We start from the raw sequence: 17,708 nt of genomic DNA on the forward strand, positions 1-17,708 counted from the left end.
AGCACTTAAGTAGTACACATGTGCATGGTAAGTACTCCATCAATGCTAACTTTTATTATTATAGTTAGATAGTATACGAGTATTAAGGGACTTAGAATGGGGCCTTGGCACTCAGTGAGTGTTAAGCTTTTATTATCGTACACCAAGAGAGTTTTCTGTGGGGGTTTTCTAAGCTATACAATCATATCATCCACACGTAATCACAATATTACCTTCTCCTTTCTCATATTTTCGACTTCAATTTTTTTTGGTCTAATTGTACTAACCATCACTTCCAGACCAAAATTAATAGTGGTGAGAATAGGTACTGCTTTGTTGTTCCTGACTTCAAGAATCTTAAGAATATTGCTGGCTGTTGGATCCATACATGCACAGGTACACACGTGAAATGACATCAAACAAGCATTTTTTATTATCATTTTGCCAAGGGCTTTTGTTTAAAAAAAAAAACAAAAAAAAAACAAAACAAAGGGACTCAATGCTCTTAGATGCCTTTCAACCCTATTAAGCTGCCAAAGGCATCTTCTCTTTTGACCCATTAACATGGATGGTATATAGGCAAATTTCGTGATACTCATCCTTTGCATTCTATGGTAAGCCCTTTCGCTATAGTCTGAATTTTGTTTGCTATGATTCAGAGCTTACTTTGTAAAAAGTGTGTCAAGCATGGGAGAAGGAGACCCAAAGCATCAATATCATTGTAGGAAAAATCAAATGAGCAAGAAGCAAAGCCCAATATGGCAGCCTTCTTCTAAATGTTACCATTGTTGCACTAGCGCTAACAAATGCATGCAAAAGAAAATTCGTTGGCATTGTTTACTTCAAGAGCAGCGACAGAAATTAATCCTCAAAACTCTAATGAATTTAAACTCTCACAGTGAAGATTTGGGTTTCAGAAGATGCACTGAATTATCCATGACAAAGCCCTCACTGTGGTCAGATGTGTAGATGAGTTAATTCTATGTCTTTCTATAATTGAAAAAAAGTGACTTTTTTTTTTTTTTTTTTGAGACAGGGTCTCACTCTGTCACCCAGACTGGAGTGCAATGGTGCAATCTTGGCTCACTGCAACCTCTGCCTCCTGCGTTCAAGTGATTCTCCTGCCTCAGCCTCCCGAGTAGCTGGGACTGTGGAACTACAGGCATGTGCCACCATGCCTGGCTAATTTTTGTATTTTTAGTAGAAGCAGGGTTTCGCCATGTTGGCCAGGCTGGTGTCAAACTCCTGACCTCAAGTGATCTGCCCACCTCGGCTTCCGAATGAAAATTTAAATGTTTATTTGAGGTATGCAAGTGAAAAAGGTTTTTTCTTTCTTTTTTTTAGACATAAAGAAATAAAAGACTCAGCATTTATTTTCAACCTACGTACTGCCTTTGTGGAATCAAGTTTCACTGAGATTTGAACTTGACTTGAGTGAACTCATATTGTCACAGGCTCTCAAAAGAATTCTTGGCCCACACCAAGAATTTCAATGGTTTCTCCACTACTATTACTTCTTAGTAAAAGTAAAAATCTTAAGGCAAATGATAAACTACGATTACAATTTCAATTTATTGCTGAAACTGCTATGAGAATATTTTAACTTCTGTAGGAAGGTAATAGAAACGCTTATAGTTGTGGATGAAGGCAATTACATAATTCCATATGGGGTAATTTCTCGGTTGTACAATGAGCTAGAATTTCATGGGTAAAGGTTTAACACTTTGTTGTCATGTACTGTTGCTGTAAATTGAACCAGGTAAAGCAAGTTTAATTCACAGCCACAGTACATGCAGGTAATCAATTTTTTTGCATTTCCAGTTACTAATTAAGAAAAGGCCTCTTCTCTTTTGTGAAATTTAGCCATTTCTGCATTCAATTCTTGTTCCTAGAAACAAATAGGCATTGTTCTAGCTATTCCAGTGATAATAATTCTCTTCTTTGAGAAGATGAGTCAACTTTAATATTTCCTTAAAATTTTGCATTATCAGCAGTCTGGTTTCTCCCTCACCTTTTACCATTTCTCATTGGGAGCCTCTGTTTCTTTGATAGCTTTTTAAGGCCAATCTAAGTGTGATCTGGTACAAAAAGTTTCTTGGTTTGGAATTAAGGATAACATTTTAGTACCAAATTAGCTGAATGAAACTAGATTAAAGAGCTCCCCCATACTTTAGGAGGCCAAGGCATTTCAATCTCAAGAGCCATCAGAAAAAAATTTGTCATTCTGAACACTGCTACTGAAGGCTATAATTCAGACGGAAGGATGAAACTGAGAGGGGGAAATACTGAATAACTACAGATTTACCAAATGCAATGTGAGTTTTAGTGATCTTCAGTTTCAAATTGTAAAAACCTAAAGAACGCAGTTCAGAATGCCCTCCCTGGCCAGTTCCTACAATTTCCAAGAATCCTGTTTGCTAATGAGCTATAAAATACTAAACCAAGTACCAATCGGGATAAATGATGAGAAAACACAAAAGCGTTCTTAACCTTTGCTCCAGGAGCTGTTTGGTAATCCCAACCCTGCACTCAATTTTCCATTTCTCAATGTCTTTCTCCCCTCAAACTCAGTTTGATGGGGGACATTCTGTTTCCTTTGAGACAACGTGACCTTGGGGAACAGGGGAACAATATTTTTTCTTTATTTCTCTCCTTTTGGAAAAAGAGAAGGACCAATTCTTAATCTCTGGTTCATGGATCCTTATTTGTATCAGCTGATCTCAATTTTTCTCAAACTTGAACTTCATCTCTGAAGCAGTGAAGTGTGTATGTGAGGAGGACTGCAAGTAGACGGAGTTCCTAGACTTACCTTCCCATTATTGCAAAAGCCACCTTGACAAGGCCGTCAATTTCCAGAGAAAAGTGATGAAAACGCCCTCCTATTTCTCCAGTTGGTTCATTTCACATCTCTTCAAGGACTGTTGGCTTTGTGCCAGGCACTGCTTTGGGCTCCACAGATACCAGCAGCGCCTTTTATCCCAGACTCTGACACCTGAGCCCTACCCTCCTTCACTCTCCTCTGCATGCAACCCCAAATCCCACCTCCTCCCAGGAAAGTGTATGTCACCAATGTTGGAAACAGAAGATCCCTAGAGATGCAAGGATCTCTAAGCAGCAAGACGTGAAAGTCATTAATTACAAAAATACAGTTGTGTCTCAAAATGTGTGCTGGAAATATGTGGTATGCCCCAGGGCCTTCCTCATGGGGACACCCGCCACCTCAAGCTCCTTTCTCCAACCTTCGCCATCTTCCCACCCTTTGAGTCCCAGTTCAAAGTTTACCCCCTCAGAGAGCTCTTCCCTAGCCACACCTTTTAAAATGATACCCCTACAACCACCACACCACCTGAGCTTGCTGTAGATAAACTTTGTGACCGTCTGAATTATCTTAATTATTTATTTGGTTACCATTGTATGGTCTCAATTCTCCCTCTAGCATGAGAATGGTTTTCTACCCCATTGGCTGCTGTCACCTGACCACCTAGCACAGGGCTTGGTGGATTGTTGAGTGTCTAATAAATACTTGTTGAATGGATGAAAGTCTGTGCTATGACAAAGGATGAAAACATTTGTTCTTAAAATATGAAAAAATTACTCCTAGTAGATTTATGCCAAGAAATTACCAGACCATCATGGTGATGAAAGACTAACCCAGAAATTTATATCAATAATCCCCCTCTCCTCTGCCTCACCAAGCCCCATATAGATGAAACCCCACTTTGGAAATGTGATTTGCCTCACAGTACAGGGAATGCCCCATTTGAACAGAACCAGCCTGTCCTGGGCACCATCATCTTGTTCAGCCTTAGCCCTAAGGAGGCACTCAACAAAGTTGTGGTTGGGAGAAAGATCTCCTGAACAGCGTATTATCTATCATGCAGCAACACCACTGCATTTCTTTCCAATCTTACAATCTTGGGTGTTTATTTGAATCAAGCATCTTGGGTTGAGGGTTTTCTCTTTGTTCAAATCCCTCCTCCTTCTGTCTCTGTACGGGGGAGCTGTTTTCTTATTCCTTCCTTCTTTCTTGCCTGTTAAACTTTATGCTCCTTAAAACCAAAAAAAAATGTGTCTTGAGTTGGAATTTAAAGTTGCAGAAGCCTGGCTACCTGGGTTTGAATCTGGACTCTACCACTTATTAGCTATGTGATCTTGAACCACGGAAGTTGTTCAACTTTCTTTCTTTCTTTCTTTTTTTTTTGAGACAGAGTCTCACTCTGTTGCTCAGGCTGGGGTGCAGTGGCATGATCTTTGCTCACTGCAACCTCTGTCTCCTGGTTGGAGCAATTCTCCTGCCTCAGCCTCCCTAGTAGCTGGGACTACAGGTGTGCACCACCATGCCCGGCTAATTTTTGTATTTGTAGTAGAGACGGGGTTTCGCCATATTGGCCAGGCTGGTCTTGAACTCCTGACCTCAGGTGATCCACCCACCTCAGCCTCCCAGAGTGCTGGGATTACAGGCATGAGCCACCGCGCCTGGCCAGTTGTTCAACTTTCTACTCCTTGGTTTCCTCATCTGTAAAGCAAGGATAAAAACATCTTGAGTTATTCCCTGTAAAGTGCTTAAATTAGGGACAGGTAGATAGTAGGCTCTCAACAACATAGTTGCTGTTACTATTAATCATCATTTTTTTTTTTTTTTTTTTTTTTTTTAGACAAGGCAAGGTCTCACTCTGTTGCCCAGGCTGGAGTATAGTGGCTCCATCTTGGCTCACTGCAACCTCCACTTCCTGAATTCAGGTGATCCTCCTGCTTCAGCCTCCTAAGTAGCTGGGACTACAGATGCATGCCACCATGCCCAGCTAATTTTTGTTTTATTTTTTTGTAGAAAGACGGGGTTTTGCCATGTTATCCAGGCTGATCTCGAACTCCTGGACTCAAGTGATCCACCCGCCTTGGCCTCCCAAAGTGCTAGGATTACAGGCATGAGCCACTGTGCCTGCCCTACTGTCATCATTAACATTGGAAGTTTTAAAAACTTTAATCTGGAAATGTAAGATTTTTCTTTCTCTTTTTCTTAATTTATTTTACTTTATTTTATTTTAGAGACAAGGTCTTGCTCTGTTGCCCAGGCTGGAGTACAGTGGAGTAGCTCACTGCAGCCTCGAACTCCTGGCTTCAAGGGATCCTACCACCTTTGCCTTCTAAAGTACTGGGATTACAGGTATAAGCCACTGCGCCTGGCCCCTTGTTTGTAAACTTTTGCTTAAAATAGCCAACACATAGAAAATTAGAATAGTGCAATGGACCCCCAAGTCCTGATCACCCTGTTTTAATAAGCATCACCTCGTGGCCAATCTTGTTTCACCTCCACCCTACTATCAGTGATGTGCTGGAGCTGACTGGCACTGTCTGCTCAGAGCTGACTGTGCACATCTCTTCCCAACTCCATATCCAATGGCATACTGCTGGGAGTTTGAAATCAATCATAGTGGGGGATTTACACCATGAGAATTGGCAGACACTAACATCAAGGCTCCCCACGGTGGCCCATTTACCACAGGAGGGCCTGTAGCAAAACAATTTCCAGCATGGCTCCAACTCCTGCCTTCACCCCACTGTGTGATTTTGGAACATCGTATTATTTTGTTTCAGTAGGTATATCTGAAAGATAAGAATTCGTGAAAATCATGATGCTCCTATCACACATAAAAATGTTAACACTAGTTTTCTTAGTATTGTCAAATATCCGGCCATTGTTTAAATTTATCTGATGATTTCATACTTTTTAAAAAATAGTCGGTTTGTTCAAATCAGAAGGTTTATAATATGGGGATGCCATCAGAAAAATCTGGAATACGGAAAACTCTAGAGGACAAACAACTCGGTTTCTGAGTTGGAATCGTATAAGGGGCAAGAAAAAGAGCAGAGGTAACCCACAGATGACACGGGATTTAGGAGATGAATCAACCAAATGTAACATGGGGACCCTATGCAAGCAGTAGTCTCTTGTATTTTCTTCTTCTTTTTTTTTTTTTAAGATGGAGTCTCGCTCTGTCGCCCAGGCTGGATGGAGTGCAGTGGCACGATCTTGGCTCACGGCAACCTCCGCCCCCCGGGTTCAAGATATTCTCCTACCTCAGGCTCCTGAGTAGCTGGGATTACAGGCACATACCACCACATCCGGCTAATTTTTGTATTTTTAGTAGAGACAGGGTTTTACCATGTTGGTCAGGCTGGTGTCGAATTCCGGACCTCATGATCTGCCTGCCTTGGCCTCCCAAGGTGCTGGGATTACAGGCATGAGCCACCACACCCAGCCTGTATTTTCTTCTTAAAGCTTTCTTGTTTTACCTTTCACATGCTATTGATTAAAAAAAATTTTTTTTCTTTTTAAGAGACAGGGTGTTGCCATGTTGCCCAGGCTGGTCTCCAATTCCTTGGCTCAGGCAATCCTCCCACCTTAGCCTCCCAAAGTGCTGGGATTACAGTCAGAAGCCCCTGTGGCCAGCCTGCTATTGATTTTTTAAAATAGTATTATTATTATTTTAGAGATGGGGTCTTGTTGTTGTTACATAGGCTGGAGTACAGTGGCACAATCATACCTCACTGCAGCCTCGAACTTCTAGGTTCAAGTGATACTCTTGCTTCAGCCTCCCAAGTAGCTAGGACTATAGGCATGCACACCATGCCTAGGCTGGTATTGATTTTTACATGTTAATCTTATAAATCTGTACTTTATACTTTACTAAATCCTCTCACTTTTTAGTAATGATTTCTCCGTGGATTTTTGGAGGGGAGAGTTATAATAATAATCACCTGTACTTTTTTTTTTTTTTTTTTTTGTAACAGAGTCTCACTCTGTCACTGAGGCTGGAGTACAGTGGCACAAACATGGCTCACTGCAGCCTCGGCTTCCTGGGCTCAAGTTGTCTGGCCACCTCAGCCTCCCAAGTAGCTGGAACTACAGGCATGTGCCACCACATCTAGCTAATTTTTTAATTTTTTTTTTTTTTTTTTTTTTTTTGGGATAGAGTCTCACTTTGTCGCCTAGGCTGGAGTGCAGTGGCGTGATCTCAGCTCACTGCAAGCTCTGCCTCCCGGGTTCACGAGGCTACAGGTGCCCGCTAGCATGCCCGGCTAATTTTTTTGTATTTTTAGTAGAAGACAGGGTTTCACCGTGTTAGCCAGGATGGTCTTGATCTCCTGACCTCGTGATCCACCTGCCTCAGCCTCCCAAAGTGCTGGGGTTACAGGTGTGAGCCACCATGCCCAAACTATTTTTTAAATTTTTATTAGAGACAAGGTCTTCCTTTGTTCCCCAGGCTTGTCTTGAACTCCTGGCCTCAAGCAATCCTCCTCCCTCTGCCTCCCAAAGTGTTGGGATTACAGGTATGGCTGATACCTGACAGTGGCTACTGCACCTGTCAAAAAGGTAGTTTTGCTTCTCCCCTTCCAATTCTAGGTCTCTCATTACTTTCTTTTGTCTAATTGAATTGGCTTATTCATCTAATACAATGATAAAGAGTGTGATGATGTGAGGCATCCTTGTCTTTCTTGTTTCTTATTCCTGACATTAGTGGAAAAGCTTTTAGGAGTTCCTCATTGATTAAAATGTTGACTTTTGGAGATTTTATTTATATACATGATATATACTGTACTAAGTATATATAGATATGTGGTACATATAGAGTCTTTATATTAGAAAAGCATCCATTCATTACTATTTTATTGGATTTCTAAAATATGAATCAGTATTAAATTTTGGCAAATATTACTGTATTCGTTCATATTGAACAAACCTTGAATTCCTGGAATAAATCTTACCAGGCATGATGTATTATTTTTAATGTAATATGGAATTATGTTTGCTTAAATTTTAAAATATTTACATTGATATTCATAAGTGAAATTAATCTGTAATTTTTTGTGTGCAATCTTTGGCATGTTTTGGAATCAGTGGTATACTTTATAAAAATAATTTTGAGGTTTTCCTTTTGTTATGTTATGGTCTGGAATAATGTAAGTTGAATTGGGATTATTTGACTTTTAAAGATTTAATATAATTCCCCTGTGAAACCACCTGGGCCTGGTGCCTTTTTCCTTTTCCTCATTAAAAAAAAAAAAATGTAATACATGTACTAAAAAGTTCCAAATCCTAAGTGTACAGCCCAGTGAATTTTCTCAAATGGAATTTATTTGTTTAACCAGCATTTAGATCAAGAATAGAAACTTGCTAGCACCCCAGAAGTTTCCCTCATGTTTCCTTCTTGTCATCAGCTTCCCATCCCAGTGAGAGTCTGGAGCCTTTTTGTCATGGAGGCCTCTCACTGTGCTTTGTGTTTTTCTATGGTAACTGGTCAGCTTAGATTTATGATGTCTCTGCTGGGGTCAATTTTGGTAAAAAGTATTTTTTTGGATGATTATCTATTTCATCTAGGCTTTCTAATTTATTTACATAGAATTATGCAAATTGTTCTCTTATGATTTGAAAGGGTTTTATTCCCCCCTAATATCTTCCCTAAGCCTTAAAACTACAGGCATTGGATATGTTTTTTTCAGATGTTCCATCAAGGTGCATACAACAGGAAATTATAAATCCCTCTCAACCGGGCACAGTGGCTCACGCCTGTAATCCCAACACTTTGGGAGGCTGAGGTGGGTGGATCACCTGAGGTCAGGAGTTTGAGACCAGCCTGACCAATATAGTGAAACCTCAACTCTACTAAAAATACAAAATTAGCTGGGCGTTGTGGCGCATGCCTGTAATTCCAGCTCTTTGGGAGGCTGAGGCAGAAGAATTGCTTGAACCCAGGAGGCAGAGGTTGCAGTGAGTGAAGATTGTGCCATTGCACTCCAGCCTGGGCAACAAGAGCGAAACTCCATCTCAAAAATAAAAATAAAAAATAAATCCCTATCTATGTGTGTATGCATAATAGTGTTATTGAAAAGATACAGCCTGGTTCAGTGGCTCATGCCTGTAATCCCAGTCCTTTGGGAGGCTGAGGTGGGTGGATCACTTGAGGTCAGGAGTTTGAGACCAGCCTGGCCAACATGGTGAAACCCCATCTCCACTAAAAATACAAAAAATTAGCTGGGCGTGGTGGTGGGCATCTGTTGTCCCAGCTACTCTGGAGGCTGAGGCAGAAGAATTGCTTAAACCTGGGAGGTGGAGGTTGCAGTGTACTAAGATCACGCCACTGAACTTCAGCCTGGGCGACAGAGTGAGACTCTGTCTAAAAAGACAGAAGAAGGAAGGAAGGAAAGGAAGGAAGGGAGGGAGGGAGGGAGGAGAGGGGAGGAAGGAGAGAAGGAAGGAGGGAGGGAGGGATACTTTTCTATCTGTTACTTTTACTTTTCGAAGTATGCATACATAGCTGGGTATCTATGTGTATTTCACAAGGTGAAGCGTGAATGAAGAGTCCTCTATGAAACACTGACAAAAAGAGGACAAAAGAGATTAGTCTGGGTTGTCTCTCCCTTCCTCTTCTGCCTTCAGCTGTACTGTGATACCATCTTGCAACCATGAGAGAGAAGCCAAGAGAATTGTGGACACATTAGTCCTGCCATTGATGAACTGCTGAAATAACAGGAACCACCTACCTCTAGAATTCTTGATAAGTGGGTGTAAACTTCCGTTTGTCTGTGCCACTCTGGGTCAGGATTCTGTTACTTGCAGCTGAATGCATTCTTAACTGATACAGTAAATAAAATAGACAAAATGAGAAGACCTGTTGTTGGTAGCATATGCATGCATTTTTTAATGTGGGAAAATTATCCTAGAGATGCAAAGTCGTCCAGCTCTGAAATAGGAACCTGTGTAACAATTACTTAAATTAAGTGCTTATTGCAATGACCTTTTTAGTGTAAACTTTATTAAAAAGCATAATTTGCTTAAATTATTCACAATGCTCTAGATATGATTTACCTTTTTCACGTTTGAGCTAACTACTGCACAATGGGATAGGACCTGTTGTACAAATGATGGGATGCTTTTTAATAGGGCTTTGAAAGGATTAAATGAGATCATCCATATACAGAGTCTAGAACAGTACCTGGCACATAGTAAAGTCCTCCATAAATGTTTATTATTATTATTATTGAGACAGAGTCTCGCTCTGTCACCAGGCTGGAGTGCAGTGGCACGATCTCAGCTCACTGCAACCTCTGCCTCCTGGAGGCAGATTCTCCTTGCCTCCTGGAGGCAGATTCTCCTTGCCTCCTGGAGGCAGATTCTCCTTGCCTCCTGATTCTCCTTGCCTCAGCCTCCTGAGTAGCTGGGACTACAGGCGCCCACTACCACGCCTGACTAATTTTTTGTATTTTTAGTAAAGATGGGGTTTTACCAGTTGGCCAGGATGGTCTCGAACTCCTGACCTCAGGTGATCTGCCCGCCTCGGACTCCCAAAGTGCTGGGATTACAGGTGTGAGCCACGGCACCTGGCCATTAATTATGTTTTAATAACAATTTTAAATAATGATGTTAGCTATTAATACTTGATGGCTGGCTGGCTTCTCATCCTTCACATTCTCAGGAGAAAATGTACTACATCAGAGAGGCCCTCCCCAGCTATTCTATCTAAAGTGAAATCCCTCCTCAAATATCTCCCATTCCCCACTGCCCACATCCTGCTTATTGCTTCAGAGATTTTGTCACCATCTGTAATTCTTTTTATTATTTATTTAGTGAGTGTGTGTCTCCCTCGCTAGAACATGAACCCCATGAGAGCAGGATTCCCACTGGCTGGCATGGATCCCATAGTCTCTATGTATTTATTGAGTGAAAAGATGACGAAAGCCATCCAAGAAAGTATTATAATAAGAGGATGCCATGGTCTACATGGAAGGGCTATGCAGATGCGGCCGTTTTGGGGGGCATAATTTTGTGCACATATAAGTAAAAGTGGAGGTAAATAAAAATTCTGTCCAATTCTAGACCCTTCTCATACTGTGAAGGGCCCTAATGGTTTATTATTATCATGTTCAATCCAAAAGGTCAATGAATAGTCATTTGTAATATTTGGCTTACACATCTCTACCAAGTGTGGTGCAAATTGTTACCTTTAGAAAAATAGGTTGCTTTGCACTTTAATAGAGATTTAAACAACAGATTAAATTTTTTTTCTTTTTCTTTTTTTTTTTTTTTTTTTTGAGACGGACTCATGCTCTGTCGCCCAGGCTGGAGTGCAGTGGTGTGATCTCGGCTCACTGCAAACTCTGCCTCCCAGGTTCACGCCATTCTCCTGCCTCAGCCTCCCGAGTAGGTGGGACTACAGATGCCTGCTACCACACCCGGCTGATTTTTTGTATTTTTAGTAGAGACGGGGTTTCACCCTGTTGGCCAGGATGGTCTCGATCTTCTGACCTCATGATCCGCCCACCTCAGCCTCCCAAAATGCTGGGATTACAGGCATTCAGATTAAAAAAAATTTTTTTTAAGTGGCTTCTTGTAATCAAAGATTTAGATGAAATTCTTTATAATTTTTTGTTTTTTGAAGATCCTAAAATTTAGATTTGAAAATAGCTCTGTAGAAGTTTTGCTTGGCACCAGGGTCAAAGGGAAAAGGGAAACAAAAATGTTTTAAATAGCAGCCATGAAGCCTAACATAGGGAAGCAAGTCTCAAACGCAATGGGGTGACTGGTGGGGACAAAGCCCTGACCTGGTAGGGAGGCAGGAGTATGGCCAGTGCCACGGTCTGTGGGAAGAGGCCCCACTCACCCACCTGGGTGTGGAATCCCATGGTGACCTGCAGGATTTTCGATGGGGGTCACAGGTCATGGACTCCTGATAACTGACATCATGGGAAGAACACCAGACCTTTTTCTCTTTTCTCCTGCATCTTCCAGGACAACAGTATCTTGTAGGGACCAAGCAGTGGGCTTTGGCTACTTGAGTTTGAAGCGCATCTTCCCTGCTCACTAGAGACCTCTCCTGGGGTCTCTCTGGGCCTCTTTTACTCGTTGTCAAAATAGCAGCTGAACCTATCCCATTGGGTAATGGCTAGCACTAGTAGATACCTGATAACTGTGACTTTTGTGGCCCTTCTTCTGGAAGATACCATGAAGTCTCTGTCAGTTATGACCAACAAGGTGGGGTTCTGTGGTATCATTTTCCTTGGCATCTCTATGGCCTGGGAATTTTGTGTTTTCTGATTTTGATGGATATGTGGCTAGAGCTGTGACAATCTCATGTGGATTTTGCTAAGAAGGTTCCAGAATTTCTATGTAAAAGGGGCATACAGGTGGCCATCTTGGAAGAGGAGCTAGGGGCTGGGGTTCAACCTTGATTTTCACTGAGCACAGCCTTTACCTGGATGAATGTTTGTGTGGCACGCTGGTCTTGTGGTTGCACTTGATAGCCACTGTTTAGGTGTTTATTTGGGGTGCTTTGGAGGATTATGAGAACTTGTGGGCTAGTCTTGGCTATATTTGCATAGCAAGCCCCGATTTTTACTTGGATTGTATATTTATTTGGGGGGCTCTTGAGGGCTTTGTACTAAAAATTGCATAGCCAGCACATGTGGACTGAATGTTAAGCATTATGTGGACTGAGTGTTACGTGAAAACTTTGATGGAAATGCAGGTATTTGCTACTTTTCTGCCCTGCTTCGGGCTCATCGCTCACCTCTGGTGAGCTATACTATATATTTAACTTGGGTGAGAGTAATTTGATCTGGAAACTAGAATAGGAAGTGGATTTGGGACCTGGATTACAGAATGAACTTGAAGTCCCATTTGGCCAGCTTCAGAGGGCACCATCGTTGATGCTGATCACTTCCTCCCACCCTTCCTGGGAGCCACCCAGGAAGTGACCACACATAAGTGACTACACCTTGGGGGATAAGCCTAGGGGTGAAAGTCTAGGGAACCCACAGGACCTCAGAAACAAGCCAAACTCCAACCCATGAGTGTGGACCCCCATCCCCACTCCCAGTTATGGTGAATATTTATTATGAGTGATGTCCCACATATCCCCAGAGGCTTACTAGCTGTTTGTATTTAAGTTGCATGCTTATATACTGTGCCCATTTTTCTGATGGTTTTGCTTATTAATTCATAAGAACTCTGCTTATTAGGGATGTAAACCCTTTGTTAAATTTTTACCCGACCCAGGCCCTTCCCCCATTCAAATTTTAAGTGTGATTTTCATTTTCATAGTCATCCCCAACCCCCTTATGGCCTTTAGGTCTTAGGTTATGCTGCAGAGAGGCCCTTTATAAACCCAAGATGTTAATTACAAAATAGCCACTTTAAAAAGTACCTCTTTTATTTAGATGTATGTGATCAACTTATGTCAAATTCATTTTGGTGTGTGCAATGAGGTAGAAATCCAGCCTAAATTTTCCCCAAATGGCTACACCATTTCTTGAATAACCCCATTGATTTGAAATACTGCGCTCCTCTATTTCTCCACATAATTTAGTCCCTATCTTATAGCAATAAATACACTACTTTTCTTGGGAAGCCTGGGTCAGCAGGCAAACTGTGTGATGATGTAATGGTGTAAGTTGGTAGAATCTTTGGATAGGATGGCAATGATCAAAATGCAGAGGTGACTGGGGCATAGTGGTTCACTATGGGGTAAAATTTAGGAGGAACAGGAGTGGACTTTTCCTGTTGTCTGCAAATTGTTTCAAGACCCCCACAGATTAGGGTCAGCAGAAAACATACAGTGGTGAGATTTTATACCCACTTCACCTTGAGGCCTCCCAACTTTTGATGTAAGGACCAAGTCAAAACCATGAATGACGGGAATTTGCTCAGAACCACAAATAACTCACGGGAGTCCCATCATTCTTTGCTCACATTTAATTTTTATTTTGATTTTTTTTTAATGCTGCACAACACAATATTTATTTCATTTGTTTCTTTTATTTCATTTTATTTCTGTTTGCTGCTGTTATTTTATTTATTTTTACTGAAAGTGAGAGGGAACTTTTGTGGCCTTTTTTCCTTTTTCTGTAGGCCGCCTTAAGCTTTCTAAATTTGGAACATCTAAGCAAGCTGAAGGGAAAAGGGGGTTTCGCAAAATCACTCGGGGGAAGGGAAAGGTTGCTTTGTTAATCATGCCCTATGGTGGGTGATTAACTGCTTGTACAATTACGTTTCACTTTTAATTAATTGTGCTTAAGGCTTTAATTAAATTTGGGGGTTCCCTTCTTAGAGCAGCTCGTACTGACGAAGGTGCATGCGCTGAATGATGTCACGGCAGTCATTGAACACACGGCGGATGTTCTCAGTGTCCACAGCGCAGGTGAAATGAGGGTAGCAGTAGTGACGCCCATCTCCACTGGCAGTGCTGATCCTCTGCGGGCACAAACGAGGGGACCTGTCAGTGACACCCTCACCAGGAACCACCCTATCACTGATGGGGACACCTACCAGGGACGGCTGTTAGCCAGCCTCTGATGTCATATGAAAACAAAAGCAAAAGGAGGGGCGCAAAGAGCTCAAATCCACACTGGATGTGCATGAACTAAAACCATGGAACTGGGTAGCTGAACCCCTGAATTTGGAATTAAGTAAATTTACACCCATGAGAAAAAGAGGAGGAACAAGAGAGGAAACTGAAGACAGGCTCGACTCACCAGAAACTCATCTCGAATGAAGTACTTGGCCCGGGTCACGCGTGGGTCCTCTCCAGGCTCGGGAGTAGCTATAAAAAAAGGGAATACATATTAATGTAATTAAAAATTCAAGCAGAGCTGGGGTGCTAGCATCACTGTGGCTCCTGAAGTCTTCAAAACCCTGATTTTTCCATATGAGAATTAGTGGGAGTGCGTTTTTCTTGCTTCTCTTATAGGTCCTTTATTGGTTTGGTGGTGGGAGGGGGAGGGGGAGGGGGATGGGGGTTTTCAGCCTGACCGTTTGAAAAAGAACCACCGCAATGAACAGCCAGCAAGAGTGGAAGCCATACGCACCATCCTCAGGAGTAGTGTAGCGAGCAAATTCTGGAAAGTAGTCCTCAATCTTCGATTTCCCAGCAAGGACTTTCTCAGCGAGCAGATCTTGCTTGTTGAGGAACAGAATCACAGAGATGGTGCGCAGCCATCTACGAGAAGGGAGGCTGTGTGAATGCTCGGGGGAAGCGCGCTTTCGGCCAGGGGTCTGGAATGCTTGCACAGGGTTCTTTTCTATAAACAGTGCAGACCAGGGCCTCCTGGGCAAGCGCAGGGGGTGGGCGGCCACTCCACAAACCTGTTGTTCCAGATGCTCTTGAAGAGGTTCAGAGCCTCCTGCAGGCGGTTGGTCTGGTTGTCCTCCCGGATGACCATGTTGTAGCTGCTGCTGGCCACCACGAAGATGATGGCAGTCACATCTTAACCAAAGAGAGCAAAGCCAAGAGCGTGAGCAGCGACACTGATCCCTAACAACACAGAAGCAAAGCATTCTTCACGAACCGCCAAGCCCACAGCATCCTACCATTGAAGCACTGGATCCACTTGCGGCGTTCATCGCGCTGGCCACCCACGTCAAACATGCTGGTGGGGAGGAGGACAGCTGGTTATTCCAGAGGGACTGGGGTGAATGTCAAGAAACCATGATCTCTGTTATATAAAAAGGTAACAGTTGGCTTACTGGAAGTTGACTTTGTCCACCTGGAACTTGGTCTCAAAGATTCCAGAAGTCAGGACGCGGCAGCGAAGCAGGTCCTAGAACAAAATCGAGGTCAATGGATCTCACCAAAGCCAACCGAAATAGTAATAATTGCCAATCTAAAGCAAAGGTCTGGAGTTAGTTTGGAAAGAGGGCTCAGAGTCCTCTGGTGGTGAGGGGTTTTGCACACCTGATCGCTCGGCACATAGTCGGCCTGCTTGATCACATCGATCTTGTCCAGGAAGCTGGGAGAAAAAGAAAGACACGTGGGGTGTTCACAGTGCTCACATCAATTTGCCAACTATTTGTGTCTCTCTACAAGGTCAGACTCAACGGAAGTGACCGTCCCACAGTTATGCAGCACTAAGTCAATGGCACATTTGTTTGTGTGTTGGTTACATTTATAACTCAAAGCTGATGCCTTAAGAAGGTTAGGGCAAATAGGATTTAAGATAAATAATTTTAGGAATCAGGGAACTCTAGATGCATCTAGCAGCTAGCCTGTGGCCTCGACGCAGTGGGGCCACACAAACAGCACAGGACAGTGGTGGGGCTTTGTTCTTCATGTTTATTTTTATTTTTTCTATTTTTCTTTTTTATTCTTTACTTAGCTTGTTTATTCCTGTTACTCTCTGGCAATATTCTTGATTTTTAGAAGGTTTTATGCATATCAAACAGTAGAGAAAGGACCCCAAAACCAGGCTGGCCTATCACATTCTGTGCCATTTGGTAATGCTGGACAAAAACATTTTAATTTTCAAATTGCTTGATTAAAATGGCAAACAGTTTGAAAATTGTATGCCTCTATATCATTCAGTTAAAAGAAAAAAATAAAGCGACATTCTTAAACACATCAAGGACTTTCCCCTCAAGGGCACACGAGATTGTTTTAGTTACTGAGAATCTGTATCCCTTCCTTTTTACTTTTTAAGAATCTCATTGATTAAAGAGAACAAAAGAGGTTGGCACAAAGGGGCCCTTCTCGCCCTAGCCATCCTGAACAGGAAACAAATACAAAGTTCTCTTCCGTTCTGTTTGGTCCATGAAATAGAACACTCTAGATATTAAGCTTTTCCTTAAAAAAGCATCTTGTTTGTGTTGCTTGACTAGACACACAGGAAAATTTACTTTTGAAAGACTGGGGTAATTAATATGGAAAATTAATGTTAAAACTAGTTTATTTTTTGGAGGGGGGGCATGTAGAGATTGGAATTGTTTTAAAGTGGGCTAATGAGAAAAGAAAATCATAAAGACAGAAAAGTTTATTTAAAGAAACTGCCAAAGTTTTGTGTTCCCCTCTTCCTTTTTACTAGTTCAGAGTTAGTCTGGCTTAGAGGATATACTAACTTGCCCAATCAATCTTACATTACAGCACCAGTCCAGAAATAGCTCCCCAGCCGCCCTGGCCTCCAGCATGTTACCATGGCAACAGAACCACAGTTCTAGAAATAGATCATCAGCACCAAATCTTGTGAGAGAGACATCTGGAGTGGAGCCAGCCAAACCCCAGCTCAACAAATAAAAATAGGCAGCTTAAGAAATGGGCACAGTACCAGTATCTGAACTTTAATATAAAGGCAGTTCAACCAGAAACGTGCCGGCCACGGCAGATGCAGGGCTGTTTGAGCCACGGGTGAGGGAGGACATTTTAAAAGTTTTAAGCTGTGTTGTTCTCTTTTTCTGAGTTTCCTTAAAACTTTTCATGATCTATACAAATGGTGCAGTTTTCAGACAAAGTTTCAGGAGTAATTAAGTGTTGCTTTAAAAAACCCCAAAAACTTCTAAATGATTTGAGAAAACAAAACCCGACAAAATTCAACAATCTGGCTAAGCCACTGTTACTTAACGAAACTGTGACTCCCTGCCCCCCCCAGCATTCAAAACTGGGGTGGTTAAACTCTCTTAATCTTGTACCTGTACTTAACTTCTGACTTGGATCCAAAATACAAAATGCAAACAATTCCAGGATTTCCATTTGTTTTTGCGTTACTATAATTAGCGCTTCCAGCTTTTAGTTCGAACTTTTGAGAAAATCAGGGACTTTGCTGAAGAAGGAGTGGGGGCTGGGGGCCATAGGGACCAGCCAAGATGGACTGTTTTTTTTTCTGTTCCTTGAAAAAATATACAAATTTGCTTGCATATTAAACCGTGGAATATCTATGTATGTGGCAATTGAAAATATAGGAATTTC

The 17,708-nt window shown here is 42.0% G+C and overlaps 1 protein-coding gene and 1 long non-coding RNA gene across 22 annotated transcripts in view; one reads left to right on the forward strand and one right to left on the reverse strand.

Annotated features, from left to right (window-relative positions):
- The window catches only part of LOC134735886 (uncharacterized), a 30,302-nt gene extending 22,302 nt beyond the window's left edge, over positions 1 to 8,000 (forward strand). The window contains exons 3-4 of the long non-coding RNA XR_010119454.1: positions 5,026 to 5,143; positions 5,961 to 8,000. This is a non-coding gene — a long non-coding RNA (uncharacterized lncRNA). The remainder of the gene's footprint in view (positions 1 to 5,025; positions 5,144 to 5,960) is intronic.
- Positions 8,001 to 13,714: 5,714 nt separating this feature from the next.
- Positions 13,715 to 17,708, reverse strand: part of GNAS (GNAS complex locus) — a 57,966-nt gene continuing 53,972 nt past the window's right edge. For all 21 annotated transcript variants that reach the window (XM_055266555.2, XM_055266554.2, XM_055266553.2 and 18 more), the window contains 7 exons: positions 15,708 to 15,762; positions 15,500 to 15,573; positions 15,344 to 15,402; positions 15,119 to 15,239; positions 14,842 to 14,972; positions 14,509 to 14,576; positions 13,715 to 14,227 (listed from right to left, as the gene is read on the reverse strand). In XM_055266555.2, coding sequence (XP_055122530.2) covers positions 14,081 to 14,227; positions 14,509 to 14,576; positions 14,842 to 14,972; positions 15,119 to 15,239; positions 15,344 to 15,402; positions 15,500 to 15,573; positions 15,708 to 15,762 — 655 coding nt within the window. In that variant the 3' untranslated portion in view covers positions 13,715 to 14,080. The remainder of the gene's footprint in view (positions 14,228 to 14,508; positions 14,577 to 14,841; positions 14,973 to 15,118; positions 15,240 to 15,343; positions 15,403 to 15,499; positions 15,574 to 15,707; positions 15,763 to 17,708) is intronic.

This window comes from Symphalangus syndactylus, chromosome 24, assembly GCF_028878055.3.
Source record: "Symphalangus syndactylus isolate Jambi chromosome 24, NHGRI_mSymSyn1-v2.1_pri, whole genome shotgun sequence".
Lineage (NCBI taxonomy): Eukaryota > Metazoa > Chordata > Mammalia > Primates > Hylobatidae > Symphalangus > Symphalangus syndactylus.